This window comes from Micropterus salmoides, unplaced genomic scaffold (assembly GCF_014851395.1).
Source record: "Micropterus salmoides isolate LMB-PRFRI ecotype aquatic unplaced genomic scaffold, ASM1485139v1 Ms_hic_scaffold_5, whole genome shotgun sequence".
NCBI lineage: Eukaryota > Metazoa > Chordata > Actinopteri > Centrarchiformes > Centrarchidae > Micropterus > Micropterus salmoides.
The window spans coordinates 33,193,794-33,219,415 of NW_024044237.1; the positions used below are offsets into that span (position 1 = coordinate 33,193,794).

Genomic DNA, 25,622 nt, shown 5'->3' on the forward strand with positions numbered 1-25,622 from the left:
ATGTGTTGAGGCAGGAATTTAAACCATTGAGGAGAAAAGTGTAGGACTACCAAACTTTACTTCAAACTTTTACTTTGCCTGCAACTCCCAGTATCCACTTGGTGCTGTCAAAATGAATTTAATGTATTTTGAGAGCACATTTTTGCCTTCATTTAATGTAAATCATTTTGAATACAATAATGGAAGGAAGGTTATTTATGGAAAAGATGTACATTGTACATTAGAATAAACTAGTCATGTGACAATATCGGTTTTAATTGTTTCCTAAATTTTACAATTCTTTCTTTCAATTCTATTGTTTTATGTCATCTGTATACTAAAGACAAATTGTCTGGTGGTCTGTTGATGAATTTTTCTTTTAATCCTAAAATGGAAGAACTGAGAGATTAGTCTTTTTGTATAGGCATCAATCTTTAAATGCCATTGTTTATATCTGTGTGCACACTAGGGCACATCAAATTTATTTATCATCATTTAATTTAATTTAGTTTTATGTCATTTAATTAAAAACTGAATAATTAAATGTCAACTTGCCTTGTCAACTACATGCTGACTGGTGTTTAATGTATTAGATCTTGTTACACACACTTGTTTCCTTAAAGTATTAACCATGTCCTGCTGAGTGACACATTGATTTTACAATAAGGTTGTGTTATTTGCGCAATTTACTTTTATACCCTTTTAAGCCCAACATGCTTGTTAGATGTTCTATGCATAATATAAAATCCCCACTACAGCCTAAATACATACTATAAAATATATATGCCTTGTTGTTTTTAAATAATTATATTGTGATTGTGTTCATGATCATTTACCAAGAACTCTGAATCACTACACTGCCGTACACACAAGCAGATATGCTTGTATTGTACTTGTGACCCTCACTGACATTCATTCCCCAATTTTAACCTAAAACCAAAGTATTTTCTCTGAAGTGAGAAGACAAAAAAAAACAGTCCTTTCTTTTATAAAAATGTTTAATGTTAAAAACTGTTTCGGTCCTGATCTTCTATAAATGTCTTTCCACCTTTAAAGAGAAAATGTCTGACTTTCAAACATGTTCTCACTTTCTAAAGAAAGTCTTCACTTTCAAAAAACATCCTCACTTTCCAAAAATGTCTTACAATTTCAATAGGTCCTTACAAAGATAGAAAAACAAGAGGTAACACACACATTGCCAATCCAATCTCATGCTTACTTCCCCTCAAATTCATCCCAGTGGATTTGTATTTGCTAAAAAATATAAACATTTGTTGTCATATAGAGTCATTCATAACATTGGGTTTATTTATGTGAGCTGTTTCATTGCTATGACTCACTGTGACTCATTCATTCATTCAGCTGAAACTGTGATTATCAGTTATTGATGTTGCTTTTAGTTCTTGTGTTACAAGCTGTATGAACATTTTAAAAGAGACACGTTTTGAAATGAAATGCTCTGCTGCTTGAGTTAGACTGAAAGTGAACTGACAGTGACTTCAATCTGAGCGAGGACTGAACTGACCCGTGGCCTTACAGTGGAACTGCATTAGCAGCCACTTGTAGTGCAGTTTGTATCTGGTTGCATCATTTCTCGCTGTGCCTGGAGAAAGAGCATGGACGGCAGTGTGATTTGGGCTATAAATAAGTTGCTGTACTGTCCCCTTCCATTTGACTACAGCTTCACAATGAGCTTTTTAACCAACAACACAAAGGAATAATGTCCATGACTTTTTTTAAGTTTTAGTCAGTTCAAGTCTCAGACTTAAGTTCAGTGATCAACAGTGGAATAATTCATTATATTAGAACAGTTGGGTAAAGTTTATTTTTTCAAGGTTTACAATTAGTTGCTTCCTCATTTTATCTCCATTAAAAACTAACTAGTTGCACAGTTTGACTTGTTTTTCACGTTCCACATTTCAGAAACATTATGTAATAACAACCATTATTTTGTTAAAAAAAAGACAAACCAGTTTTATCTAATAGAAAAGGGAGTTTTGTGTTTTTGGTTTCACTCTATTAAACTCTGCTTGACCCACTTGATTGATGCCAAAATTATTATATCTGAAATTTTGGGAAATATGAAATATTCTAGAGGTCTTGTGCATCATTTATACAGTTTTATGTGATGGTGCTGCCACAAAAATCTCCAGTATGAATATTTTACTTAATTGAAATATCATAGCTTAACTGGACAGCACTGGAGCCAGAGGAGAAAAAAGGTATTTGTGCAAATTTAAAGAAACCTGAGGAGAATAGTGATAGTAACTTATCATTATTGATATATGTTGCTTATTTTACATACATATGGCAAATAAGTGGTAGTCATTAACTTTGCTGATGAGAATCCTCTTTGAACATTTTCGATTAAATATGACTCATAAAAATGTATAAACATATATATGAAAAATTGATTTTCAGCCTACTGGGAATTTTTCCTGACGTGCATTTTTTATTTTGATTCTGTCTCAGCCAAACTTTCACAGAGTGAGGAAAAGTCATGGGCTGTGTTTATGAGGAATAATTCATTTTAGTGCTGGAACATTTTCACTTTGCAGCACTCAAGACGTCCAGTGAGGCAGCAGTCAGTCTCAGCCATCAAGACCTCCTCCTCTAAGCTCAGCTCATGGTATCAATGATTGAAAACAGACAAAATTATTTCCTGAGAAAGTTGAATCAGAGCCTGACAACATGAACTAAATCTAACTTTTCTTTTTTGTTTGCTGAATTTTTTAGACTTTTTGAAGTTCAGACAGTACATGGAGTGACCAAAACCAGCATCTGACCTTTCTTAACCCCCAGTTAAAGACTCAAATATTATCCATAAATGCCTGTAAAGGTCAAAACAGAGATTTTGAAGTGGTAAAAGTGAGAATGACAATTTTTCAACCATTAGTTGAAACTCCTGATGAGTGCGGGGGAGGAGAGCATCGCCACATTAATCTTTCATAAATTAAAATGACAGATTATAGTCGATCACGCCTAAGTTTTCACCTTCTAAATGTAAAACCGCTAACCGTGACTCTCAATATGGTAAATCCTGATGTGCGGCATGATAAATAGCACCATTAGCAATTCATAAACACGTAATGCAGTCAGCAGCGTCACTTTATCAGGAAACTGCTGATCAGAATCACAGTCCGCCGGGTGAAAACGGGAATTATGGAGCTGCCGTGATCGGAAAACAAACTAAAGCGGGACAAATGCCTTGTTAGTTCTTGTCTCATGATGCATTCATGTGTTAGCACAACACTGAATGGAAAAGCACACACACATATAAGTAGGTACACACAATATTGTATAAAAAACTGCAGAAATACACACTCTCCTCCTTCTGCTGCAGAACCTTCCACACACACACATACACCGACCTTCCAAGCAACTCGCCCTCATCAGTGAAAACATCAGAAAACAAATCATGCAGGGCACCGACGAGACAGTGGAAGGAGGGTGAAGGAGGACGATGCGGGCATGTGTGTTTGTGTGTATGTGTTTGAGAGGAGGAGGAGAGCAATAAATGAGGTTTGGCTGCTGTCTCCGTCCACACTGCTACCAGCCGCTCGGGTCACCCTGCCTGTCAGGTCACTGGCCAAGCTGCCTGCAGAGTCACATGACCTTCTCAACACACACACACACACACACACACACACACACGGAGGCAGCTACCAATGACCGACCCAGCCATGCAGTCTCTGTCTGTCTGCGGCTTTAAATGGTGACGATGATGTTATAACGATCATAAATCATCACACTGATAACGACAGTATGAGGATCCTGACAGAGGATATTGATGACAGTGCTAAAAAGTGCCATAAATTAGGCGGTAGTGGTTCGATGTCTCATGAATGATAATGATGATGTTGAAGAAAACTAACAAGCTAAATGCTGTGAGAACATTGTTTTGGGCTGCTATAGTCGACTAAACTGATTCAGCATATAGATCATAGCATAAAACACAATATAAGTTATGTGTATGTATGTGAAAATAATAATTATCACCAACTCCAGGCTTTTAGCTCCTTGGTTTTAAGGCAAATTTACACTGTGGTTCAATCTCACCTCTCTCTTCAACCCCATTTCTATCAGCAGCAGGCAGCTGTTTTCATCAAACTAGGGCTGAACAACTAATCAATTTTTTTTCTAAATCGCAATATGGCAACTGTAATTTTCAAATTGCAGGGGGCGCAGTATTTGTTAAAGGTTATATGTGTGTCGAAATGCTATTTTTAATTAAATATTGTTGCGCTGCAGAGACCCACCATATTCTACAGACTTAAGAAATATATATTGGATGGGCGGAGCCTGATTCGACTGCCAGTCTCACAGTCGGCGCTTCGCAACGGCATTATGAAACGAGGATCAAACCATTTTGTGTGTGTGTCGGTATGTGTGTAGTGGCTGAAGACACAGAGCACCATGTTCACCGGTACTGTGCCCAGTTGTCCGCACTACATGAACCACACGAAGAATATTATATCATTTTTAAATAGTACTTTTCTCAAATTAGAGACATAAACATAAAAGTAGGAGTGGGAAAATAATTTCAAGGCTACATTGCTGACAGTTATGGGGTGGTGATGATGCAATGGATAAGACACGTCTTTGGTGTGAGAGACCTGGGTTCGAATCCACTGTGAAGCACCAATGTGTACCTGAACAAGACACTTTACCACTAGTTGCTCCAGGCGTGCGACCTCTGACATACCTCACCTAAAGGATTATTAAGAACACCACACTAATACTGTGTTTGACCCCCTTTCGCCTTCAGAACTGCCTTAATTCTACGTGGCATTGATTCAACAAGGTGCTGAAGCATTCTTTAGAAATGTTGGCCCATATTGATGGATAGCATCTTGCAGTTGATGGAGATTTGTGGGATGCACATCAGGGCACGAAGCTCCCGTTCCACCACATCCCAAAGATGCTCTGTTGGGTAGAGATCTGGTGACTGTGGGGGCCATTTTAGTACAGTGAACTCATTGTCATGTTTGAAATGATTCGAGCTTTGTGACATGGTGCATTATCCTGCTGGAAGTAGCCATCAGAGGATGGGTACATGGTGGCCATAAAGGGATGGACATGGTCAGAAACAATGCTCAGGTAGGCCGTGGCATTTAAACGATGCCCAATTGGCACTAAGGGGCCTAAAGTGTGCCAAGAAAACATCCCCCACACCATTACACCACCACCACCAGCCTGCACAGTGGTAACAAGGCATGATGGATCCATGTTCTTTTTTTACGCCAAATTCTGACTCTACCATCTGAATGTCTCAACAGAAATCGAGACTCATCAGACCAGGCAGCATTTTTCCAGTCTTCAACTGTCCAATTTTGGTGAGCTCTTGCAAATTGTAGCCTCTTTTTCCTATTTGTAGTGGAGATAAGTGGTACCCGGTGGGGTCTTCTGCTGTTGTAGCCCATCCGCCTCAAGGTTGTGCGTGTTGTGGCTTCACAAATGCTTTGCTGCATACCTCGGTTGTAACGAGTGGTTATTTCAGTCAAAGTTGCTCTTCTATCAGCTTGAATCAGTCGGCCCATTCTCCTCTGACCTCTAGCATCAACAAGGCATTTTCGCCCACAGGACTGCCGCATACTGGATGTTTTTCCCTTTTCACACCATTCTTTGTAAACCCTAGAAATGGTTGTGCGTGAAAATCCCAGTAACTGAGCAGATTGTGAAATACTCAGACCGGGCCGTCTGGCACCAACAACCATGCCACGCTCAAAATTGCTTAAATCACCTTTCTTTCCCATTTGACATTCAGTTTGGAGTTCAGGAGATTGTCTTGACCAGGACCACACCCCTAAATGCATTGAAGCAACTGCCATGTGATTGGTTGATTAATGAGAAATTTAACAGGTGTTCCTAATAATCCTTTAGGTGAGAGTATATAACAATTGAAAGTCGCTTTGGATAAAAGCGTCAGCTAAATGAATAAATGTTATTATTGTAGTGGAATTCTCTGCATACAGAGGGGATATTTGTATCCTTTTCAAGCTCATTTGACAATTATAAAAAAGCTGAATGAAATGAATAATGAAAAGAAAAAACACGAAAATGATGTACATGCCTTTGAATAAAAAAAAAACAAGCCAACACAAACTAAATCCAATAAGCAAAATGTCTCACTACTGCTGTTTAAAACTGCTGTAATGGATGTTATTATAATTCAGTGTTCAGTGAATAAATGATGTCTCACACTGTGTCCACAGCTGACACATACAGCCATGCTCTCTCTGTCTCTGTTGTAAAATAATTGCGTGATGTTGATGAGGTTGTAATTATCAGAAATTATTCACATAATTATATTACAACCATCAAGACTGATGATGTTGATGATCAGGCTAAAACTTTTAAGTGAACTGATCATAAATCAGATCATAATGCCACAGTGCTTATGATGTAGATGGATGTTACAGTAACGGTTGTCTGTTGTTTTGTAAACATTTTACCTTTTAATAGCTTGCAGCATGCTAAATGACCATTTCTTTTGTTTATTCCTTTTTATTTATGTTTTTTTTACTTACTATTTTAGGAGATTTTGTTATCTATCTTGAAAAGTAGATTATTTGTGAAGTCATAAAATATCTCATCTTTAGAAAGAAATTATTATTTTATTTGTTTGTTTGTCGTCATATGTAATATTCAAGATACTAATGGTGCTAATAAATAAGATAAGCAAGCGGCAGCTGTATTTACAGAAAAGCTTTGTTCTCTTTAACATTGAAATGTTTTGAAGGAACAGACATGCATCCATCTTGTTGCGTCTGCATGAAATTAATGTGTTATTTCCAGGCAAGATTTCTTTTTCAACATTTCAGCTGCAGCTTGGCTTTCTTATTAGTAAAGCATCCTGCACTGAAATAACTCACATCAGTTTACATCATTTTTATGAATATATCCAGGTCTAAATCCAGGCTTGGCACACTGTAAGTCACAGAGAAGGGGACAGACGCAGTTTAAGGGACTAAATGACAAATAGTCATTCAAGTGTATGCAGGGTTATGACTCAGTCTGCTGCCTCATGATTCAGAATTTACTGGAAAATGGACAAATCTGGAACAAATAAACATGTTGATAGAGGCACGCTTTAGGCCAATCAGGACCAAGATCCATCATGGAGTTTTAACATTTATCTGAATTTTTGACCTTTAGTTGCAGACTGCTCATTTGGCAAGTGGGTATTTTTTTAAATGCCAGAGCACAGAGCCAACATTTGTCACACGTCAGTGTTTCATCAAAGCCCAGCCAGAGGTGTCTGAGATGTCACATATGAAAAATAAAATGAGTCTGAGATGACAGCATTTCTACGAAGCTCCGAAATAGGATATAGGAAAAGTTTAAAATTATAAACAATTCATTTCTTAAATGCAGAGACACTGTCAACATTGTCAGCATCAGCACTGTTCCTTCAAGATTCGCCATACGAGAAATCAGAGTTGAATCAATTGTCAAAAATAAGAGGTCACAAGAAGAATTACGTCGAACAGCAGTTTAGAAAAATAAAATAAAAATAGTGACTTAGCAGTATGAAGTGTTTTTAAGGGCAGTTACAATGAGAGGAAGGAGGTTGCTGTTTTTGTTTTAATTCCCATCTTTTATCATCACTGCCTCCCTCTCCATCTGACATCATTATGACTGGATTATGGACTACTGAGCAGTAAAACAGAGAAACTGCTGTTTTTCACACTTGCATCCTTACATGTCCTTAAAATTTCAGATTTTTGATTAAATGAGATAATAATGTGATGCCAAAATAATAAAAAAAATTAATTAGTTAAATGTTTTATGAGTCGTCAGCAGCAGACTACCCTCCCGTTGTCCTTGTGGTAGTGACAGAAGGTCACATGTCTGCCGGCCAACACTGCACTTTATGTCGTCACTCCTCTAAAAATAAAAACCTAATATTGACTTTTTTTTGCCTTCACATATGAAACAATCTGATCTTTGAAACTGAATAAAAAGTGAAATCTGCACAGATTTAGAACTGGACTGGTCTAAATCTGCTCTTTTTTCCAACACTGTCTCGTATATTTAATACAGATGTATATGTATGTATAAATTAGGTGGAATTACTGTCCATATTTTACATCATGAGGGACCTGAATCTATACTTATTGAGCACAATTTAATGTATTATACATGGCTAGGTTGTATGGAGATGCAAAACAACACAGTAACAGCCCATGGTTATAAATAACCCAGATAAAAAAAAAATTGTTCCCTTTTCAACAAAGTCTGTTTTGGATTTAAAATATCTATAAACCTTTGAACAAATCAGTGCTGACCGGGAAACTTTGTTAAAATAAGTGTATCTGCAGTATCTGTTATTGGTGGCTTTCATGGATAGAGGCAATATGTATGGAGACAATATTTCCAATAAATACAGGAGACTGACAACCACATTCGGAAACCCTCTTTGTACAGCTCAGAACTCAAACAAGCAGCAATTTGGAGAATACTTTTGTTGAAGTCTTTTCACCATTTACATTTACCTTCCTTCATTTTAGCTGACGCTTTTATCCAAAGACACAATTGCTATATATGTCAGAGGTCTATATGTGTGTGTGTATATAATATTGATTTTAGAAAGAAAAACCATTGTCTTGCGACATATTTACTAGTTTTGAAAATACAAACATTTTAATTTGATACTCGTGTTAACTGTATACCCAAAAAGACTAGGGATTGCAAACACTAATGAAAAAACTTCCATGTATGAAGTATAACGGAGCTCTGAAATACCCTTTTCACTCACTTACATTTATTAAATTCATGCTGAGCCTGATTGTGTTAATTGTGAAAATGGTTGATGATTGCTGTGACCACTGAGACTGATTTAAGCACATTTCCATAAGTGATTAGACTATTTGGATCATTGTTGTTTAACCATTTCACACTAACTGCTCTCTGGTTGATGTGCTGCCGAGGTCACACACGAGTGACTGATGAGAGTGAGCGAAGTGAAGTCAATTGATAATGATGATAGTTGCCTAATAACGTCAGGTGTCACTGGAGAATCAGACAACCTGGGAAAAACACACCATCTCTAAACTATCAGTAATCAGATAATGGACCTCTCATGGCGTCGCACAAAAGTGCAGATCCTACACAGTCAGCGTTGTTGCTGATCAATGAGAAGACATCAGGTTTTTGAAGCCAATCACACTTCATCCAGTTATTTTCTCTGTGACAGCAAATTAGGTGGATCAGAGATTATCACTGCACCAATAATTCCCTCCGCGACGTGACGAATCTGAGCTTAATCCTCTTTACAACGACAAGTGGGAGTGTGATAGGATCAAGCTCTCACCAAAAACAAAACATAATTCTGTTGTTTGAGCACATCGCTCACCAACGACATGATACAATGAAGCATTAGACCCACGTGAAATGGCTTTCAAATTAGCATTGAACAAACACACTGCTGAGCTGACGATTGTGCAATCAGATTAGTCACAGACTGGGATTACACCAGTGTGTCCTCGACACAAACATAATTTCCCCTGAATTTGTAGAATGGGACACTTCAGGCTGATTTACACTGACACTGTGAAATTTAGAAGGGGGAGTTGAACTCCTCCTAGTAGCCTTTCAATCTCTAACTGCTTGCTGTTGAACCCCTTTTAAACCCCCTGACCTTGTACTTTGTGTATTGCCTCAATTCCAATCAAGTAGCCTACAGTGCACTCAGAACACTAAACATTACATCTTAATTATATTTCGCCCACAAACCCAGAATCTAATTCTATGACTTTTTAAAAAGTCTTTGTCTTTTTTAGTTTTTCTTTAGTTTTATGTTTGACAGTAACGTTTCAAACTAATTGATCAACTAACAACAACTACTTGTGTCAATTACTTTGTGGTAATTAGAATTTTTTAATCTGTGAGCACTATATAAAGGAAGCTTATTAAACCTATAAAATCATCACATGACTGAAGTTCCATATTGAGCCATCTCTATGACAATTCAGTAAACTGTGAAATGTGACTGAAAACTAGAGAAAAAGCTAGTAGGTGGTAAAAAAACTGGTCGATGGATGATTCACAAAGAGTGAATGAGCAGCGCATCATGTTACATCTGGACTCTGTACAGCTGAAACCCTTATCATTATTCTGTATTCCTGTCTTTGATTGAAGCCATGCAGCACAGCTCCTTGCTTCACGATGCCTTATATCAAGAATACAAAAGCAATCAATAACACCCAAACAAGAGGTCAGTGCCAGTCTCTCTTTTAAACTGGAGCAATTTTACAAATGAAAGTACATTTGGATTATAAAGCCCGTTGAGGTGACAGAAGACTGGATGACTTACTCTTTCTGCTTCTTGGCACAGATCTCAGGTCAGAAAAACTCTAATGATAATTTCTGTTTAATAATCAGGAAGGTTGTTAAAAAGGTAAGGAAATATTTTATTAAAAAAACAATATCAGTTTTGTTTTAAATTCTATAAAAATATATTTATTGGGTCACGGAGCCAAACGTAGATCTGATTTGTACTTTTAAAAAGCTCACATGCTTTAATATCATTGCAAACAGTCCATAGTGTTACATAGGCATAGTACATAGGCTGCCTCAGTTTCCATGAATAAACCAGTTAAGAGAATATTTTACCTCCCACCTTGACTGACTGCAGATCATTTCTGATTAGAAATTAAATGGTAGGAAAATTTAATATTACGATTAGAGTGACCTAAAGTACTGAGACACACTAAAACAATTTTTATATTTAAAACCACAAATAAATTTAGCAGCACTGTGCACATTTTCTTTGCATAAACAAAAAAAAATCATAACAGCTAATACCTTATGTAAATATAGGAAAACCATATAAAATGTGCATTAACTTTAAAGATGTGATAAAGTTATGCAATGACCCTATTTTACAAATCAAAATTAGTCTTATGAATGAGCTCAACAATTGACATAAATACAGAGGATTCTTGTTAGCGTTTCTCCTGTTGGAACACTTTTACAACCAATTCGGCTGCTTGTCGGTTGGTTAGGCGACTAAATATGGGTGCCAAATAGAGTCTGCAGACACGCAGCAGAACAAAGTGTAGTGTTTATACTTGGGTAGGTAACACAGAGAAATTCAGTTTACAAGCTATTAGCAAGTTAGAAAAACCATGACATCCCCACATCACGCATTTAGCTAAAAGTTAACTCACCCTGCATTCACTATAAAGCTATTTTTGCGATCAAGTTTCCCTCAGCACTAATATAGAAATGAAAATACAACTTCAGCCAGGCTGGAAAATCTCCGGTGCGCTGTCACCGGCTTCCTTCATGTTTTTATTGACCCAAAACAAAGCCACATCTGGGGTACTTGCTAACTTTGGTTGATGCTAGTCAGTATTTATTTATCAAAGCGTGGTCATCAAACATGGTTTTCCTGATTATTAAAATCTGATTTGTCAAATAGTTTGGTTTGTTCTTTTTCTGTTCACTACGTTGTTATGTGTCTGTTATGTGTTTCACCTGTTATGTTAAAAGTTAAAAGTTTTTTTTAAAATAAAACGGTAATACTACTCATCCGGAATTTTACCGTGGTTTATCATGAAATCGGTAATCCCTGTTTCTGATACAGGACAAGGAAACAAAACAGTAAGTAGGCTACTAATATCTGTGGATATCCATCCATCCATTCACAAACAACTGCTGGCTAGCATGAAGCATAGTATAGCAAACGCAGTGAAAAAGCAGTTCTGCAGGGGACCGGGCCCCAACTTTTGTGTTATTTTACTTAATTTCTCACTCAAAGAGGCTGTCTCTTCGGATGTGGCTCCCCAGGAAATGTTCTGTCCAATATTATCTTCATAAGGCTAATTCTGTGGCTTGTGGAGATCCAGATACACAGTGACAGCTTCAAACCTCAGCAGCTATCGTCAACAGTGGTTGGCAAACCTGGTTCTATAACAACTAAATACAATAAAACCACTATTCCTGTTATTTGTTGCATTTGTGTTTGACAAGCTTAAATCTCTGCCATGTTGTCAACGAGCCGACTCACCTGTGACGATTTTGAAATTAATTGATTAATAATTTAACTAATTTACCAAAAACTGGTTTCTAACCCAATTATGAACTGTGTTATTTGTAAACTGAAATGTAAGATCTAATAATGTTTTACAGTGGCTCTTCTTATTGAAAGTACGTTTGTATATTAGCTTATTGTATAAACTACATAAGTAGTAAGGGAAAAAGCACATTTCCTTTGACTTTATTGTGTTGTTACAGTCTGAAACATGCTTTTTAACTCATGTTATTGACAGTACTTCCATTGCTATTCACCAGCCTATGTAAACACACACACTCTAATAGACTGGAATGGGGCCACTGTGGATTGAAGTGTTTCACAATCGACCGACGTAGCACACAGCAACGTTGTCGAAAGCCATACAAGGCCTTTCCATCTGCTTTTGTTGATAATCTTCTCCCTGAACGCCCTGTTCTCTGGGTTTCCATGATCAAAGTTCGGATTTGCTTTAATTATTTCAGATCAATGCTGGCCGTGGCTACTTTGGAGACCCGTGTCCAATGCTGAGACAGCAAAGAAGAAGAAACAGCTGAGTCGTCTTGTGCCAGTGTCTAATATGCACACAGCGAGTAGAGGGAAAAGTGAGAGCGAGAGCAAGGTGTGGGCTAATGCAAGGCTCCAATCATTAGCTCTAAGTGTTCCTCATTATGTTCCTAAAGCCTCTGAAGACCCGAATCCCTAATTGATCTCATCCTGGCATTTAGTAACACTCAGGAAAGCAAAGGACTGCGCGATTCCCTGGCACTAACAGATAGGCTGCCTGGCTCGCCCGACAAACACTCGCTCATCACTACAAATGAAGGCCTCGGATGGCTGAGCTGCGTCATACACTCCACTGCTCCAATAACACCAGGCACCACAGCAAAAAGGTCACATTTTCACATTCACCGGGGCAAAGAGTCAAACTCCTTTTTAAAAGGCATTTCGGTCCATTCGGGAGTTACTATTTGCAGAGCAGATTACCAGGTAAACACTCACTCCAGCTTTATGTCTGTGGATGCTGCAGAGGTTCAAGATGGCCTGTATTTTCTGCTCCTGCCAGCTGTATCGTGCTAACATTTCCTACATGCTGACAACGCAGGTGTTTTCTGTTCAAAATCTGTTTCACCCAGAATGCACTGGAAAAATGTCCACATACAGTAGGCTCACATGAATCACAGTGTCCCGTGGGGGACTTTAAATGCATGCATGTGTGCCCATTAGATAAGAAAACATTTATTTTTAATTTATCATAAAAATTTGTGTAAAATCATGGCCAGACTAACTCAATCGAGGGGCCCAGAACAAAAAGTGAGCTGCTTGGCAACTATTAAACATTGTTCCTCCCACTGCTGTGTCCAGTTTTTAATGTAAATACTACCTGGTTGTGAGGTAAAATACATTCAGTAAAAAATATACAGAATAAATAGACTCACTTTAAGACAGGGCCACAGAAATGGGTAATGAGCACTGTAAAGAAAAGGTCTCTGAGCCAGATAATAACCTTTTGTGTGACCACACTGATACACACTTTGAGGATGCATACACCAAGATTTCATGCAGTTACACAAGTAGGAGAATTTAGGCTAAATAATCGCCTTGTAAATTATGTTCAATCAATCAGCATAACAGGTCGTACACTAATGTAAGCTGCTGCAGGTTTGATGTAGTCCAGGTTGAGCAAAGCACAAGCACTGCAGAGGTTTGGGGTTTGATTCCACTGGGACCTGCTGTGTTAAAAATGTATGTAGTCATGGTGCTGTGAGGCACACTTTTGAGTCCACCAACTGTAATACCTTTTATGTGATATTAAAGCTTCTAAAATTAAAAAGCTTTGAGGGAAATTTGGAAATGAAACTTGACGTCTATATTTAAATTCCCGAACAGCAGAAATTTGCGCAGTTTCAGTCCCAGAGGGCTGCAGCTCGCACAGAGATGATTCCTCAGCATGTCTCATATTTAGTTTTCCATATTTTAAGCTAATGAAACATTTTAATTACATCTGAAAACAACAAGTAAATACGTAGTTTATTAGGAAATTATTTCTTTGCCATATTCTCATTTTTACTTTCACAGTTGTAATTCAGAATTGTTTATTTGATTTTAAATAGCTACTGTATCTGGATAGGTTTTAAACAATTAAAAAGTACATTTAAGATTTGGCATTAAGGTTAAACTGTAAAGAAAATTTCATATTGCAACCAAATGCAAAGTCGACAGGAAAAGGAAATGAACAAGCTTCACTCAATGAAGATTCAAATTTTAACATTGCTGAAATCTTGTAATTAAAAAACTCTTCCCACTCTCTTTCTAAAAAGCATACAGTTACACAACAACAAAACAAAATGTACACATCTTTCCTCTGTTGCTGTCCAGCTTCACTTTAATTACAGAAATTTGTTGTAGCTTCTAACATTTCCAGCAGTTCACCTTCACTGTAATCGAGCGCTGAGAGGGCATTGATAATATACTCTGTTATTTATGGTGCAAATCTGTCACTGTCTGCTAATCAATAATGTATTATCATACATCAAGTTTTGGAAATGAACCTGCCCAGAAGTTAATTATTGTAGAGACGGTAGCGAACTCCACCAGAGCAGTCGATTGTTTTTCATTAGAGGAAATAAATAAACATATATATATATATATATATATATATATATATATATATATATATATATATATATATATATGTGTTATGATTTGTTATGATGGAAGATGTGAGCGATAAATATCAGCCGGGTACCTGAAGAACAAATGAAACAGCCTCAGGGCAGGTTCATAAATAACACTCGCTTTAATTTGGCTGAACCAGGAGTGTATGCTTACTGACACTGGGTGATTTCTGAGCGCTGCAGCTGGCCAGGGGTACGTGCTGAGCTCTCCATCTTTCTGTAGTGTCCTTGAGCAACACAATGAATCCCTGCCAGCTTCATAGGTTTTGTTCTGTCAGCTGTAGCTGACCTTAATCTCTGAACTCTGAAGAAAGCAAGATAAAAGAAATTTGTCCCTTTGGTGGATCAATAGAGGATTACAGAAGTTTGAATAAAGTGCAAAAATTTCTCTTCCTATGCTTTTTGTGCACAGCCCACAAAGTAAATCGTATTATCATCAATCTGTGATGTGGCAATACACTCTAAAAGTTATTATCTAATGAAACATTAGAAGAGGTAGAAGTTACTTTTTTGTTTGACCAACATTAATTTTTTTGTACGTTTCCCAGAGTGCCACTTAACAACAACAACAGAGAACTGTTTCATGTATTGGGCTGCGTTGCATTCTGGTCTATGAGGGGCTGCTGACTGTACTAAAGAAAACTTTATTGCCATGTTCAACAAAAGTAATTAGATGATCAGTTTTGGTCGCTAATTAAGGCTGGGAAATTTCACTTAAACCATGTCGTGACGATATAAACATATTTAACTATTGTACACAATCATGTTGCCCAAATGATTGTAAGCCATTTTGAATTAAAACATTACTTAGAGTTTTGTATGGTGTGATGCATCATATTATACAGTAATTTCACAGTATTTTCAGTGATTTTGCATGTGTTTGCAATATATATTTATATATCGATAATCTAAACCATATTGCGACTTTTAAAATCAATAATTTGGAAAGGTCAACTGCTGTGTTCCTGTTGTGAACATGGGCCGTGTAGGGATATAAAAAAAACACAGTTTGCTGCACTCTTGGAGATCTCTCCTTCATACCTGTGCTCACCTGGTCAATCACTGCAGAAAGTAAGTAAGTTAGTGGAGGTGAGTTTATTGGTTTTGGAAAGTTACAGAAATTGGGTGAAGCAAATCCCCTTTCTGAGTATCTGAATGCCCTTTAATGCTCTTGGATAATCAGAAAAGCTCTTTAGTCTCAAGTGAGTGTCATAGTCATTAGTCCTAGACAGGGTATGTTTTTGTCTTGACAGCCTGGATTACACTTCATCAGTATGCAATAATTCTGGATGAATAATACGAATTTTACATTGTAGAGGAACTTAAAAGCATAGACTGTTGGATTGTCTGTTGGATTACTGTGTTCTTACTAACTTTCTATCACAAAACTGAAAAAAAATATTTCACAACAGTTGTCAGTTTAGGTCAAGTCTCAAGTCTTCACTTTTGTGACTCGAGTCCAAGTCTCATGTGTGCAGCTTTGGTTTTTACAATACCTCTGATATGATATAAAAGGGAGCAACAGTGCTCTCTTTTCCCAAGTGAGAAAAGCTTTTTTCCCCCACCTTATTTTGCACTTCAAGTTTGACCTTGCACTTCTCAAAAACAACCCAGAACAGAGACTCTTCTCTGTTCACTGTGTTCCAAGTTCTACGTCGAACTTACAATCTGGTTGTATGAAAACAGAGGCAAGCCTGCGACGTGACTGTAAATGCTGACGACGGCCAACACTGAGTCACAACACTTATACAGCTAATGAATGCCACAACTAGAAATGTTACTCCGAAGTGAAATATCACTCAAGGTAACATGACATTCTATTAAGTCATTCTGTCACAGCTCTGTTTTTTCTGACTGTCTACGTGGAGGCTAACCTTTTATTTAATGAACACACCGCCAGGACATTCAGTCTATTCTGTAAAAAGTCAGGTCTGTCCCAATTTCAATCCTGCCAGTTCAGGATAAGGACTTTTATTTAATAATTAGACTCAACAGAGTCTGACATCCAGGGCCTCTTTACTTAAAATAATTTAGGAAAGCAGACCAATGACCTTCTCTGAATCATCAAATTTCAACATCAATTTATTTCATGAACTGGTAGAGTTGGATCTAATTTAACCTGTGTGCAATGAAGGTGTGTGTGTCTCCTGAATGGCGGCGTGTGGAGATCTCCACATGCAGCTGCATTTTCAAGGCCAACTCAAGGTCACTTCCAGTAGCAGACAGGTAAACGGCTACAGGCACAACTGAATATTCGCCCTGCTATCAGAAATGATAGATTACATTATCCATATAGATTATACATTATTCATATATATTTCAGGCCAGAGGTGAAATGTTTAGATTACGTATTTATATGGACGGCTCGCTGTTTCCACTCGAGAGAATAAAGAGTTTTATTGAATATAGAAATCCATAGAGGAAAAGGTCACTGGACCTTTTGTCCGGGTGAAGATGAATAGTTTGCATACTGAGGGATGTTGCATTCTTGTGTGCACAATAACGATCTGCACAAGCACCCGAAAACGAGAGGGGCGATCAATCTGCATTATCACAGGGAGGCGGATCTGACCTGATCAAAAGTGGAAACGTTTGTATCTCCAGAGAAGCTGAGCTCTCGAAACGTTGAGATACTTTATTTGTTGTGGTAGCACTCTGACAAACAACTCAGAGCCTCCTTGTAAATCACCCCCAACGCGTGATTAAAAAAAAGAAAAAAAAGAAGTGTAAACAGAAAATCCTGTACTTCTCTCTTCTGCTCCTGCACAACTGTCCATTGATTTCTTCCCATAATTTAATCTAAATCAGGGAATACATATTTCTATACATAATGCTCTACAGCTTTTCCTAAAATTATAACACATTTAGTTCAAAAAACACAGACAAAGCTCAAATACATGCATACATGAACACAAACATCTAGAAATGTCCAGGCAAACACGCAGAGATATCATGTTGCAGAGGAGTGTCTCCCCCAAAGTTTCCTATGCTAACCTCAACTATTCTGCTGTTCCAACACCAACCTCCTGCCTGGTAGAAAAGCAATAAAGCAGAGATGTCAATGGCTGTTCAAAGACCTGTCAATCTTTTTGACTGACTGATTGGTATTCCCTGATGGTCACGGTTTGTGCGTTGGCATTCTTTAAACGCAACGCTGACTGGTTTGATTAATCATTCCTGCGTGAGCGGTCGATACAAGAGGATGACGTGCTGGAGGCCTGATGAGCATGTCATGTTCACCTGTGCACTTCAAGTCTGCTCCTCTGCTGTGATTCTGACTCAGTCAGAAATAGTAAAGTATTACTGGTTCGTATACAGTGACATTGCATCCATACTGGAGGTTCTGAGCTCATCAGCGGCAGCAGAGGCTGACTGTATCATCAATGATTTGTTTCATGCTTAGACAGCTTGTTAGTCATCTAGCCGCAGTATGTGTTAGCTTACCATCACTTCCTGGTGCTGTGTCCAAAATAACTTCCTTGTTCACTTGTTCAGTGTTCACTTAAAGATGGAGTTTAGTGTACTGTAATGTACACATATATAAAAGGCAAAGCATGCATTAAATATGTAAGATTGTTAGCAAAAAGTAATTATAGACCAGTGGTTACCCACACTTTCCTTAGCTTAAAAGCCAGAATCTGCTGTTCACTGATCTTTGTAACAAATACAAAGCATTTCATGTTGCTTTACAAACTCTAAATAGGATGCACCTCAGAGGATTTCATTTGAAACAAGGGCAGCAGGCAGTGATCACTTTGAATTGAAATAATTTTATACAGCTGATGCTGTCTAAATACGTCTCAAAGAGACATTTACATTTATTCATTTAGCTGACGCTTTTATCCAAAGTGAATTACAATTGCTATACATGTCAGAGGTTGCACGCCTCTGGAGCAACTAGGGGTTAAGTGTCTTGCTCAGGGAGACATTGGTAGATGGGTCACAGTGGGGAATTGAACCCAGGTCTCTCACACCAAAGCCATGTGTCTTATCCATTATGCCATCACCACCCCAATAGAGCATTCTGATTTGTGGAAACTAACAAGTTAACATTCAGTTAAACCCTTGCTATGGACACATCGCGCTAGCTAATTTAGTTACTGAAGCCTATATGACAATAACATTGTCATTCAGGATGCCAGTGTTTTGCTAAATGAGCTGGCTAGCTGGTGTGCTAACAGGTCAAGTTCAATATCAGACACTGCCATTTACAGAATGTATCCATTCAGATTATTTACTTCACATAAATTACGTGAGAAGTCATTAATCTTAAATCACACTCTTATCTTCCTAAAACTAACAAACTGATGTGATTTTACTTTTTTCCAAAATAAGTGGCATGTAGGTGCACAATTCGGCCTTATTCTGTCTTTTTTTAAGATGTGGACAGCTCATTTTTAAAACCTTCACCTTCACACAAACATTTGGGGAGAGCACAGGGAATTACTTCACCAGTGTGGCTGAAATTGTTTTTTGAGATTCAAAACAATGCTAAACAATTGTTTCTTAGATCATGCAAAGCGACCGATATAGTGTAGACGTCAAGGTCAGTTTCACTTGTTCCACTCGTGTTCTTCCAACCCGTTCTCACTCAGAACTCTACACATATGGACGCATGGTCAAGAACCATTGGCATCAGTTTGTAACGCATTGGGGAGCCCCATAGCGTCATAGTTCGACGCACTGGGGGAAGCCCTGTAGCGTCGCTTTTGGATGGCGAAGATAGGTATATGATATTTAACAAAAGGCAATGTAAGGAGGTGGTTTAGGTGGACGGCTGGCCAGTAACCAACTTTTAAGCTGAAGACCAGTGTTCGTTTCCCGTGTGAAACAAAAATTCAGCACTAAAATGTTTTATTTAAGTGACATAGCTTCCTTAAGTTACGTTACTTAACTCACGTAAGTTAACCTATGTACATAAAATAGCTTTTTAAACCCAAACCATGATCTTTTCCTAAACCTAACCAAGTACTTTTGGGGCCTAAACCAAACGAAACTGTGACATTTCACAACATTAACAACGCTTCATTTCAAAATTTGCAACGTTAACAAGTACTTTTATTTTGAAAGTCAAACAGGATGTTGCTTACTTGACCGGACGTAGAATATATATTGTTGCTAACTTGACCGCAGAGCCCTAAACATCAAACAATGGCCTTATAGGGGTTCCCAGGCCGTTAAAAAGCAACGCCGAGGGTTTTGACCAAGTGTCCATATGTGACTAGTAGTGAGTGCGAATGTGTTGGTTCTACTTTTTTTTTTAAATATGGCTCTTTTGTTCAAAAAGTTTAACCACTTGATCAAAAACACTTCAGTTGTGAGATGTACTGGCAACAAGTGAAATTATCTCACCTTCTTGGCACATTCTTTCACTTTTCTTGACAGAATTCACAGGTTTAAACCTGAATACAAGATTAAAGGTTTTGTTGAGATGAACATTTCCTGAAGGTTCAATCTCAATCTAAATTCTCAGCTCTCCTCTCTTGCTTCTTTGATGAATAATAGGAGCGGAGACAGAGAGATGTGCGAGCATTAAATGTGTATTCATCAGGTCTGGCCTTGGCCATTGACAGGCTAATCAATGTTTAGTAATAAAGCTGAATGTGGAATGAGGTGTGGGGGGTTTGGGTTGGGACGGAAGGGAAGGGATATCAATTAAGCAGGGAACTGCAGAGTCCAAGCCTGAGGAGCTGAGACGGCAATATCCCGACTCTGGTTCATTAACTAAACAGTGTGTGCTGAATGCAAAACTCCTGCAGTCGCCCCCTCCAGCACCAACCCACCCATCCCAACTGTAAACAGAAGCCTTTCAATGGAAATGAGAGAGCAGGTAGAAAAATGCCTTTGATAGTTCACATGATGAAATATCTCGGAGGCCGTGCAGGGAAATAATATCCACACGTGACACAATAAAGTCAAATGTGCAGGGCGCCTGCAGCTGGAATCATAAAGCAGGACCCAAATACATTACCAAATTATATTGTGAGATATTTGCATGCAAAATGCATTTAGTGTAAATTGGGAGAAACACTGGGTAAAATTAAATAGGCTCATTTCCAGCTCGCAGTTTGTTCCCATTATGGAAAACTAGCAAAACATAATCATTTGTTGTCTTTTTTAATCAGGAGGATTTGTGGAAGTACAACCTTTTTACCAACAAGGGTTACAAAGTCCTATAAAAATGTTTATTATCTTCATATTAATAGCCTCAGGATATCTGTTTTGGGGCTTCTTTATTTTATCATACAAAACATTTAATTAATTTATAATGCTGGCCCTATATTGATTATCAGGGTATGGGTCTACTTTCTGGTGGTGTAATGTATAAAAAATATTTCAATAATAATCATAAACTACCCTTTTTTTTTAACAAGGTGTAATTTGTTTCCATTATATTTATATCTTTATTTTCTGTATTTATTAATTTGAGTATTGTGTGTAAACCAATTTGAACCAGGGTACATTAAAGCAGAGTAGATCACGCAATATTATGAACTTTGCCCCCTATGTGTTAAGCTCCAAAGCCTCCTACAGTTCCCATCATGCATCTAAACAGCAGATTACATTAGATCCTGCCTGGGAAACAAGTATGTCTTTAAAATCCTATAAAAACAGTTGTTTAAACAACCCGTTCTCATCCCAGGGTGTCAAGATCCCTTGGTGTCACTTATTAACAACCTGGGTATCCTTAATCTTCTCGGCTTAGCAAGAATAAATATGCAATCCGGTTACACTTTCTAAATAGAACTAGTAGATACTGTTGTAAAATGTCACATTTTGGTTAGGTTTAGGCACCAAAATTACTAGGTTAAGTTTAGGAAAAAATCATAGTTTGGGTTAAAAAAACTATGTTACTTTAACTAACATAACTTAAAACAAGTAAGTTCAATATTGACTTTTTGTTTCACACATTAAACGGAACACCAGTTTCATGGGTAAAAGTGATTTCTGACTGACCCACTTTCTCACTTTACTGTTATTTATACTAGGCCTAAATATAGCGTTGAACAATGAAACTAAAGAGCTTACCACTCTGTGTTGAACTATGATGCTAAAGGGTGAGAACAGGCTGGGTAAATAGTACTCTCTAAAATTAGTAAACAAACTTTCATGTGTTTCATGCCCCTTTGAAAGTAGTTAGAATGAGCTCCACCTCCAAAACATGCCGACACACAAGTTGGGTCTTTATAAATGAAACATTCACTCGTTGCCTGAACCCAGTGAGCTCAACAAACCCCAAACCTGCTGCTATTAGTCAAGATCCCAGGAGAGCAATTTAAAGCCTGTGAAGGGCAGTGACACCTGTTCACGGTTTATTAAATGCTTTCACCTTGTTGATGATGCATTAGGCGGGTCACAGTGGCCTAAAGCCAAAAAAAAAGTCCAACTTCCCCTTTGCTGTCCATCTCATCTATCTACCACACAAAAATATATTTTGTCATCCTTTCACTGTGGTTTGATCGGGTCTTGCTCCAGTTTCACTTTGTCTTTGATAATTCTGATCATTTTCAACATGTTGATTTAAGACATGTTGATTTAATGCATATGGAGCCAGAGTGTGACACTTTTTTCCTACTTTCAAGTCTACTTCCAGTCATGAGCACCTCATTACAACTCTTGCTGTGTTTCCGCATTAGATGTAAAAACAAATTTACTCATAAACCCCTTTTGTTTGATCACAGGATGAGACGAATGACAACATAACAAGTATCACAATCAACAACCAGGGGACTCATCTACCCTTTCTGTTTACAGGAATGTCACCATCAATACAAAACTAGCAACTACCAGATCTGCTCAGCACGAGTCCTTTCAAAAGCCCCGACTGAGCAGCCACGTTTTCCTCATATGTCAACGACAAAATGATGGCTGCAACTTCACGTTTCGAGCAAGATCCCCCTTAAGCGTCGAATTGCACAGCAGCTTTACCATATGCCCCGCCTACTGCTGCGTCACTAGCACAGGATTTTGTTGCTAGGGGGTTTTGCATACAGCATGCAAGAGGGCCTTGATGAATAGGCAACTTTGGCTGCAGCAGGGATGAGTAAATGTTACAACCAAGCCAGAAGAAGGACTGGAGATGACCTCAAAATCAACATGGGTACACCATGGAAAACAAAGACATATGCAAACATATGGCTGGCAAAGGGACTACCTCAAAATATGAGTTTCTGGCAACAGGAAAAACAACACATATTTGAATTCTGAAAGTAAAGAAATTTCCTTGTCTTTGATGTTTTGTAGATTTAGCTTGATGTACAACCAGCGCAGCAGCAGCAGAATAATTTGTTGGTAATCGACTAATGGATTGCCTGTAATGAATAAAGAATTAAAACCCAAACCTCATAACAACTGATTGTCAATCAGTTGTCTGACTGTCAACTGATTGAACTGGTGAGTGAAATGAGTTTTAGGTTTTTCAGGAAACAAGGCACTAAAAAATGATTCACATTGAAAAGCTTAACTGGACAAGAACCCCACTGACTGAAATGACCTCTGCAATCTTAAATATCATCATGAGTGCATTTGTTAGGAGTCATAAATAACACCACCATGTAAACGCCAAAACATGTGGCGCCTTGAGAGTCTACTTTTCTCTTCATATGCCTGTTGACATTCTGGAAAAGCACATCATGAACGCAGACAGCCCGCTAGTGGTCGCTGTTCGCTCCCCACACAATCCTGCCTGGATTCTGTGAGACTTAATTCACCTCACTAGTACGCACAGGCTATCGTGCACATGAGCAATAACACACACGAGCCCAAAGGCAACTTTCACAAGATTTCACCTGAATCCCCCCCCCTTCAAGACTTCTGACTGTAGCACTAATGCTCAAGCATGTCCCTAATAGCAGCAAGAGCAATGCAAATGCTAATTTATTTTTCTCAAACCTCATCCAAATTACACACATATTATTTTCACTCATGAAGTCCATGACATGCCTCTGCTTACCTGATAAACACTACCGTTTCCCACAAATAGATCCCCAGCGCGTTTAGTCGGCACATTTTTGCCAGTCTCATTTTGTTTGGAGGGGGGGTGAAGGTGTTGCTGAAGGGGGTGGGGGGGGGGGGGGGTCACACTCTTGAGAAGATGAATTCCCCTCCAGAAAAAAAAATCCTTCAGTGGTGGAAAAGGAGGAGGAAGAGGAAGAGAGGGGAGGGGGGTTTATGTTTATGGTTTATGACCTCCAAGGTGAGCCAAAAATGTTCCGCTTTTTTTTTTTTTGTTGTGCGTGTGTCAGATCCCGGAGTCGCCGGTGCTGAGCCGCGGGATGCTCATAACCTCACCGGCCATGAAATCATGCTTATGTCCGCTCTCACGCCTCCAGCGCCGCCACAGTGGAGCCGGGGTAAATCCACAAAATCCACGAAATTGTGTTCAGGACCACGGACAGAGGCAGGCAGAGATACCGGCGGGGCTGCGGGGAGGTAGCTCGTCCAGGTTTTGGCTCGAGGGGGGGAGGGGGGTTAGAGAGGAGGAGGGGATGGGGGAATGGAGGGGGTCCTCGAGAAAAGGTTAGCCGCTCACAGGCTGGTGTTAATTGACACACAATTATAATTACACCCAATTACTCGTAAGTCCAGTCTGTGCGATCTACAGCGGTTAAAGGGGAAATAAGACATATTCCTTCAGTGGTGGAAAAAAAGAATCACGGGGTGTTTCGGCGGCGGGAAACTGCGTTTCGCTGTCTCCAGAGGTCTGGCAAACTGTGCCTGTGTGTTATATTCCCTAATTCCAATAGCAGAGTAGACCCACACAGAGGAGTGCTCTTCTCAGACCTGCAGGTTTTCTCTCACATGCATCCCAGAGGCAGCCGGAGCGTCGCTCTGGATCCGTGCGTATTGGCTGTTGCTGGAGTCCCGGCGCTGCTGCTCTGAGAAGGAGGTCTGCAAGTAGAACAAGTCTGCCTCCTTTTCTTCTTCTCCCTCTCCTTCTTCTTTACCTCCTCCTCCTGCTGCTGCGTGTGCCTCTTCCTCTCGTAGTTATCTCCCAGGGGCGAGTAGTAGTAGTAGTTGGCGCTGAAGCAGCACGTCTCAGCTACTCCCATTGTCTGGTAGTGGTCAAGTTGGAGACGCACCGGCAGCCGCTGCTGCGCTCCGCATCCGCTCCCATCCGGGCACGGCTTCCGTTAGAAATAATACTATTTTTTTTAAAAGCAAGTCCCTCAGGAGAAGAGAGAGTGTTATAAAAATGTCGAGACCTGCGTATTGTACTGATGAGGACCCTCTTCCATGGCAGGAGAGCGATAGCGACTCTATAGCCCCTGCACGGCGCGCACGCACACACACACACACGGCGGTACAGTAGCACAGCCAACCTTGGTGCGCTCCGACACTGTATTTTCTTGCTGCAGTCATTTAGCAAACTCCAAAAAACGCACCTCGCAGTGGACAGACACTCCCACAGGGTGCTGCCATTGGCCAGCACGGCCCTGAAGCCCGTCACTGATTGGCTGGAAGAGGTGTCACTAGCTGGGCGAGCTCTGCCCCTCACGCATAAATCCCCTAGGGGAAAATCACTGTAAAAAGAACTTTGTGATGAGTTTAGATAGACCTTACAGACATGTTGTTAAACAGAAATGTATTTGTGATGCTCAGCAGTGAGGTAGAATTGACCTTAATAAGATAAATTAAGTTGTTTTGTTTAGTATTTTTTAATCACAGAGAGAGAATTCAAAGTGCTTTACATTTGGCAAAGAAAATAAACATTTTAATGAAACACAACAAAGAGGGAAAGAATTCCATTATAGTAGAACAAAATAAAATGTAAAGACAATGACTAAAATAGTAGAAATACTAGAAAATGTATAAATGTGTAGCACTGGTTTAGTATAGTTTCTTCCACACAAAAAACGTTTAAGAAAATTCAACAGTGAAAAACACAGGAAAATCAACATTTAGATTAGTTTATTGTTTGTCATGTGCTGTTTTGCATGTATTTT

The 25,622-nt window shown here is 38.8% G+C and overlaps 1 protein-coding gene across 1 annotated transcript in view; it reads right to left on the reverse strand.

The window, feature by feature from the left end:
* glra1 (glycine receptor, alpha 1) overlaps window positions 1–23,723 on the reverse strand; it is a 128,820-nt gene extending 105,097 nt beyond the window's left edge. The window contains exon 1 of the mRNA XM_038700391.1: window positions 23,630–23,723. Within this exon, the coding sequence (XP_038556319.1) occupies window positions 23,630–23,700 (71 nt within the window). The 5' untranslated portion in view covers window positions 23,701–23,723. The remainder of the gene's footprint in view (window positions 1–23,629) is intronic.
* Between the last annotated feature and the right edge of the window lie 1,899 nt (window positions 23,724–25,622).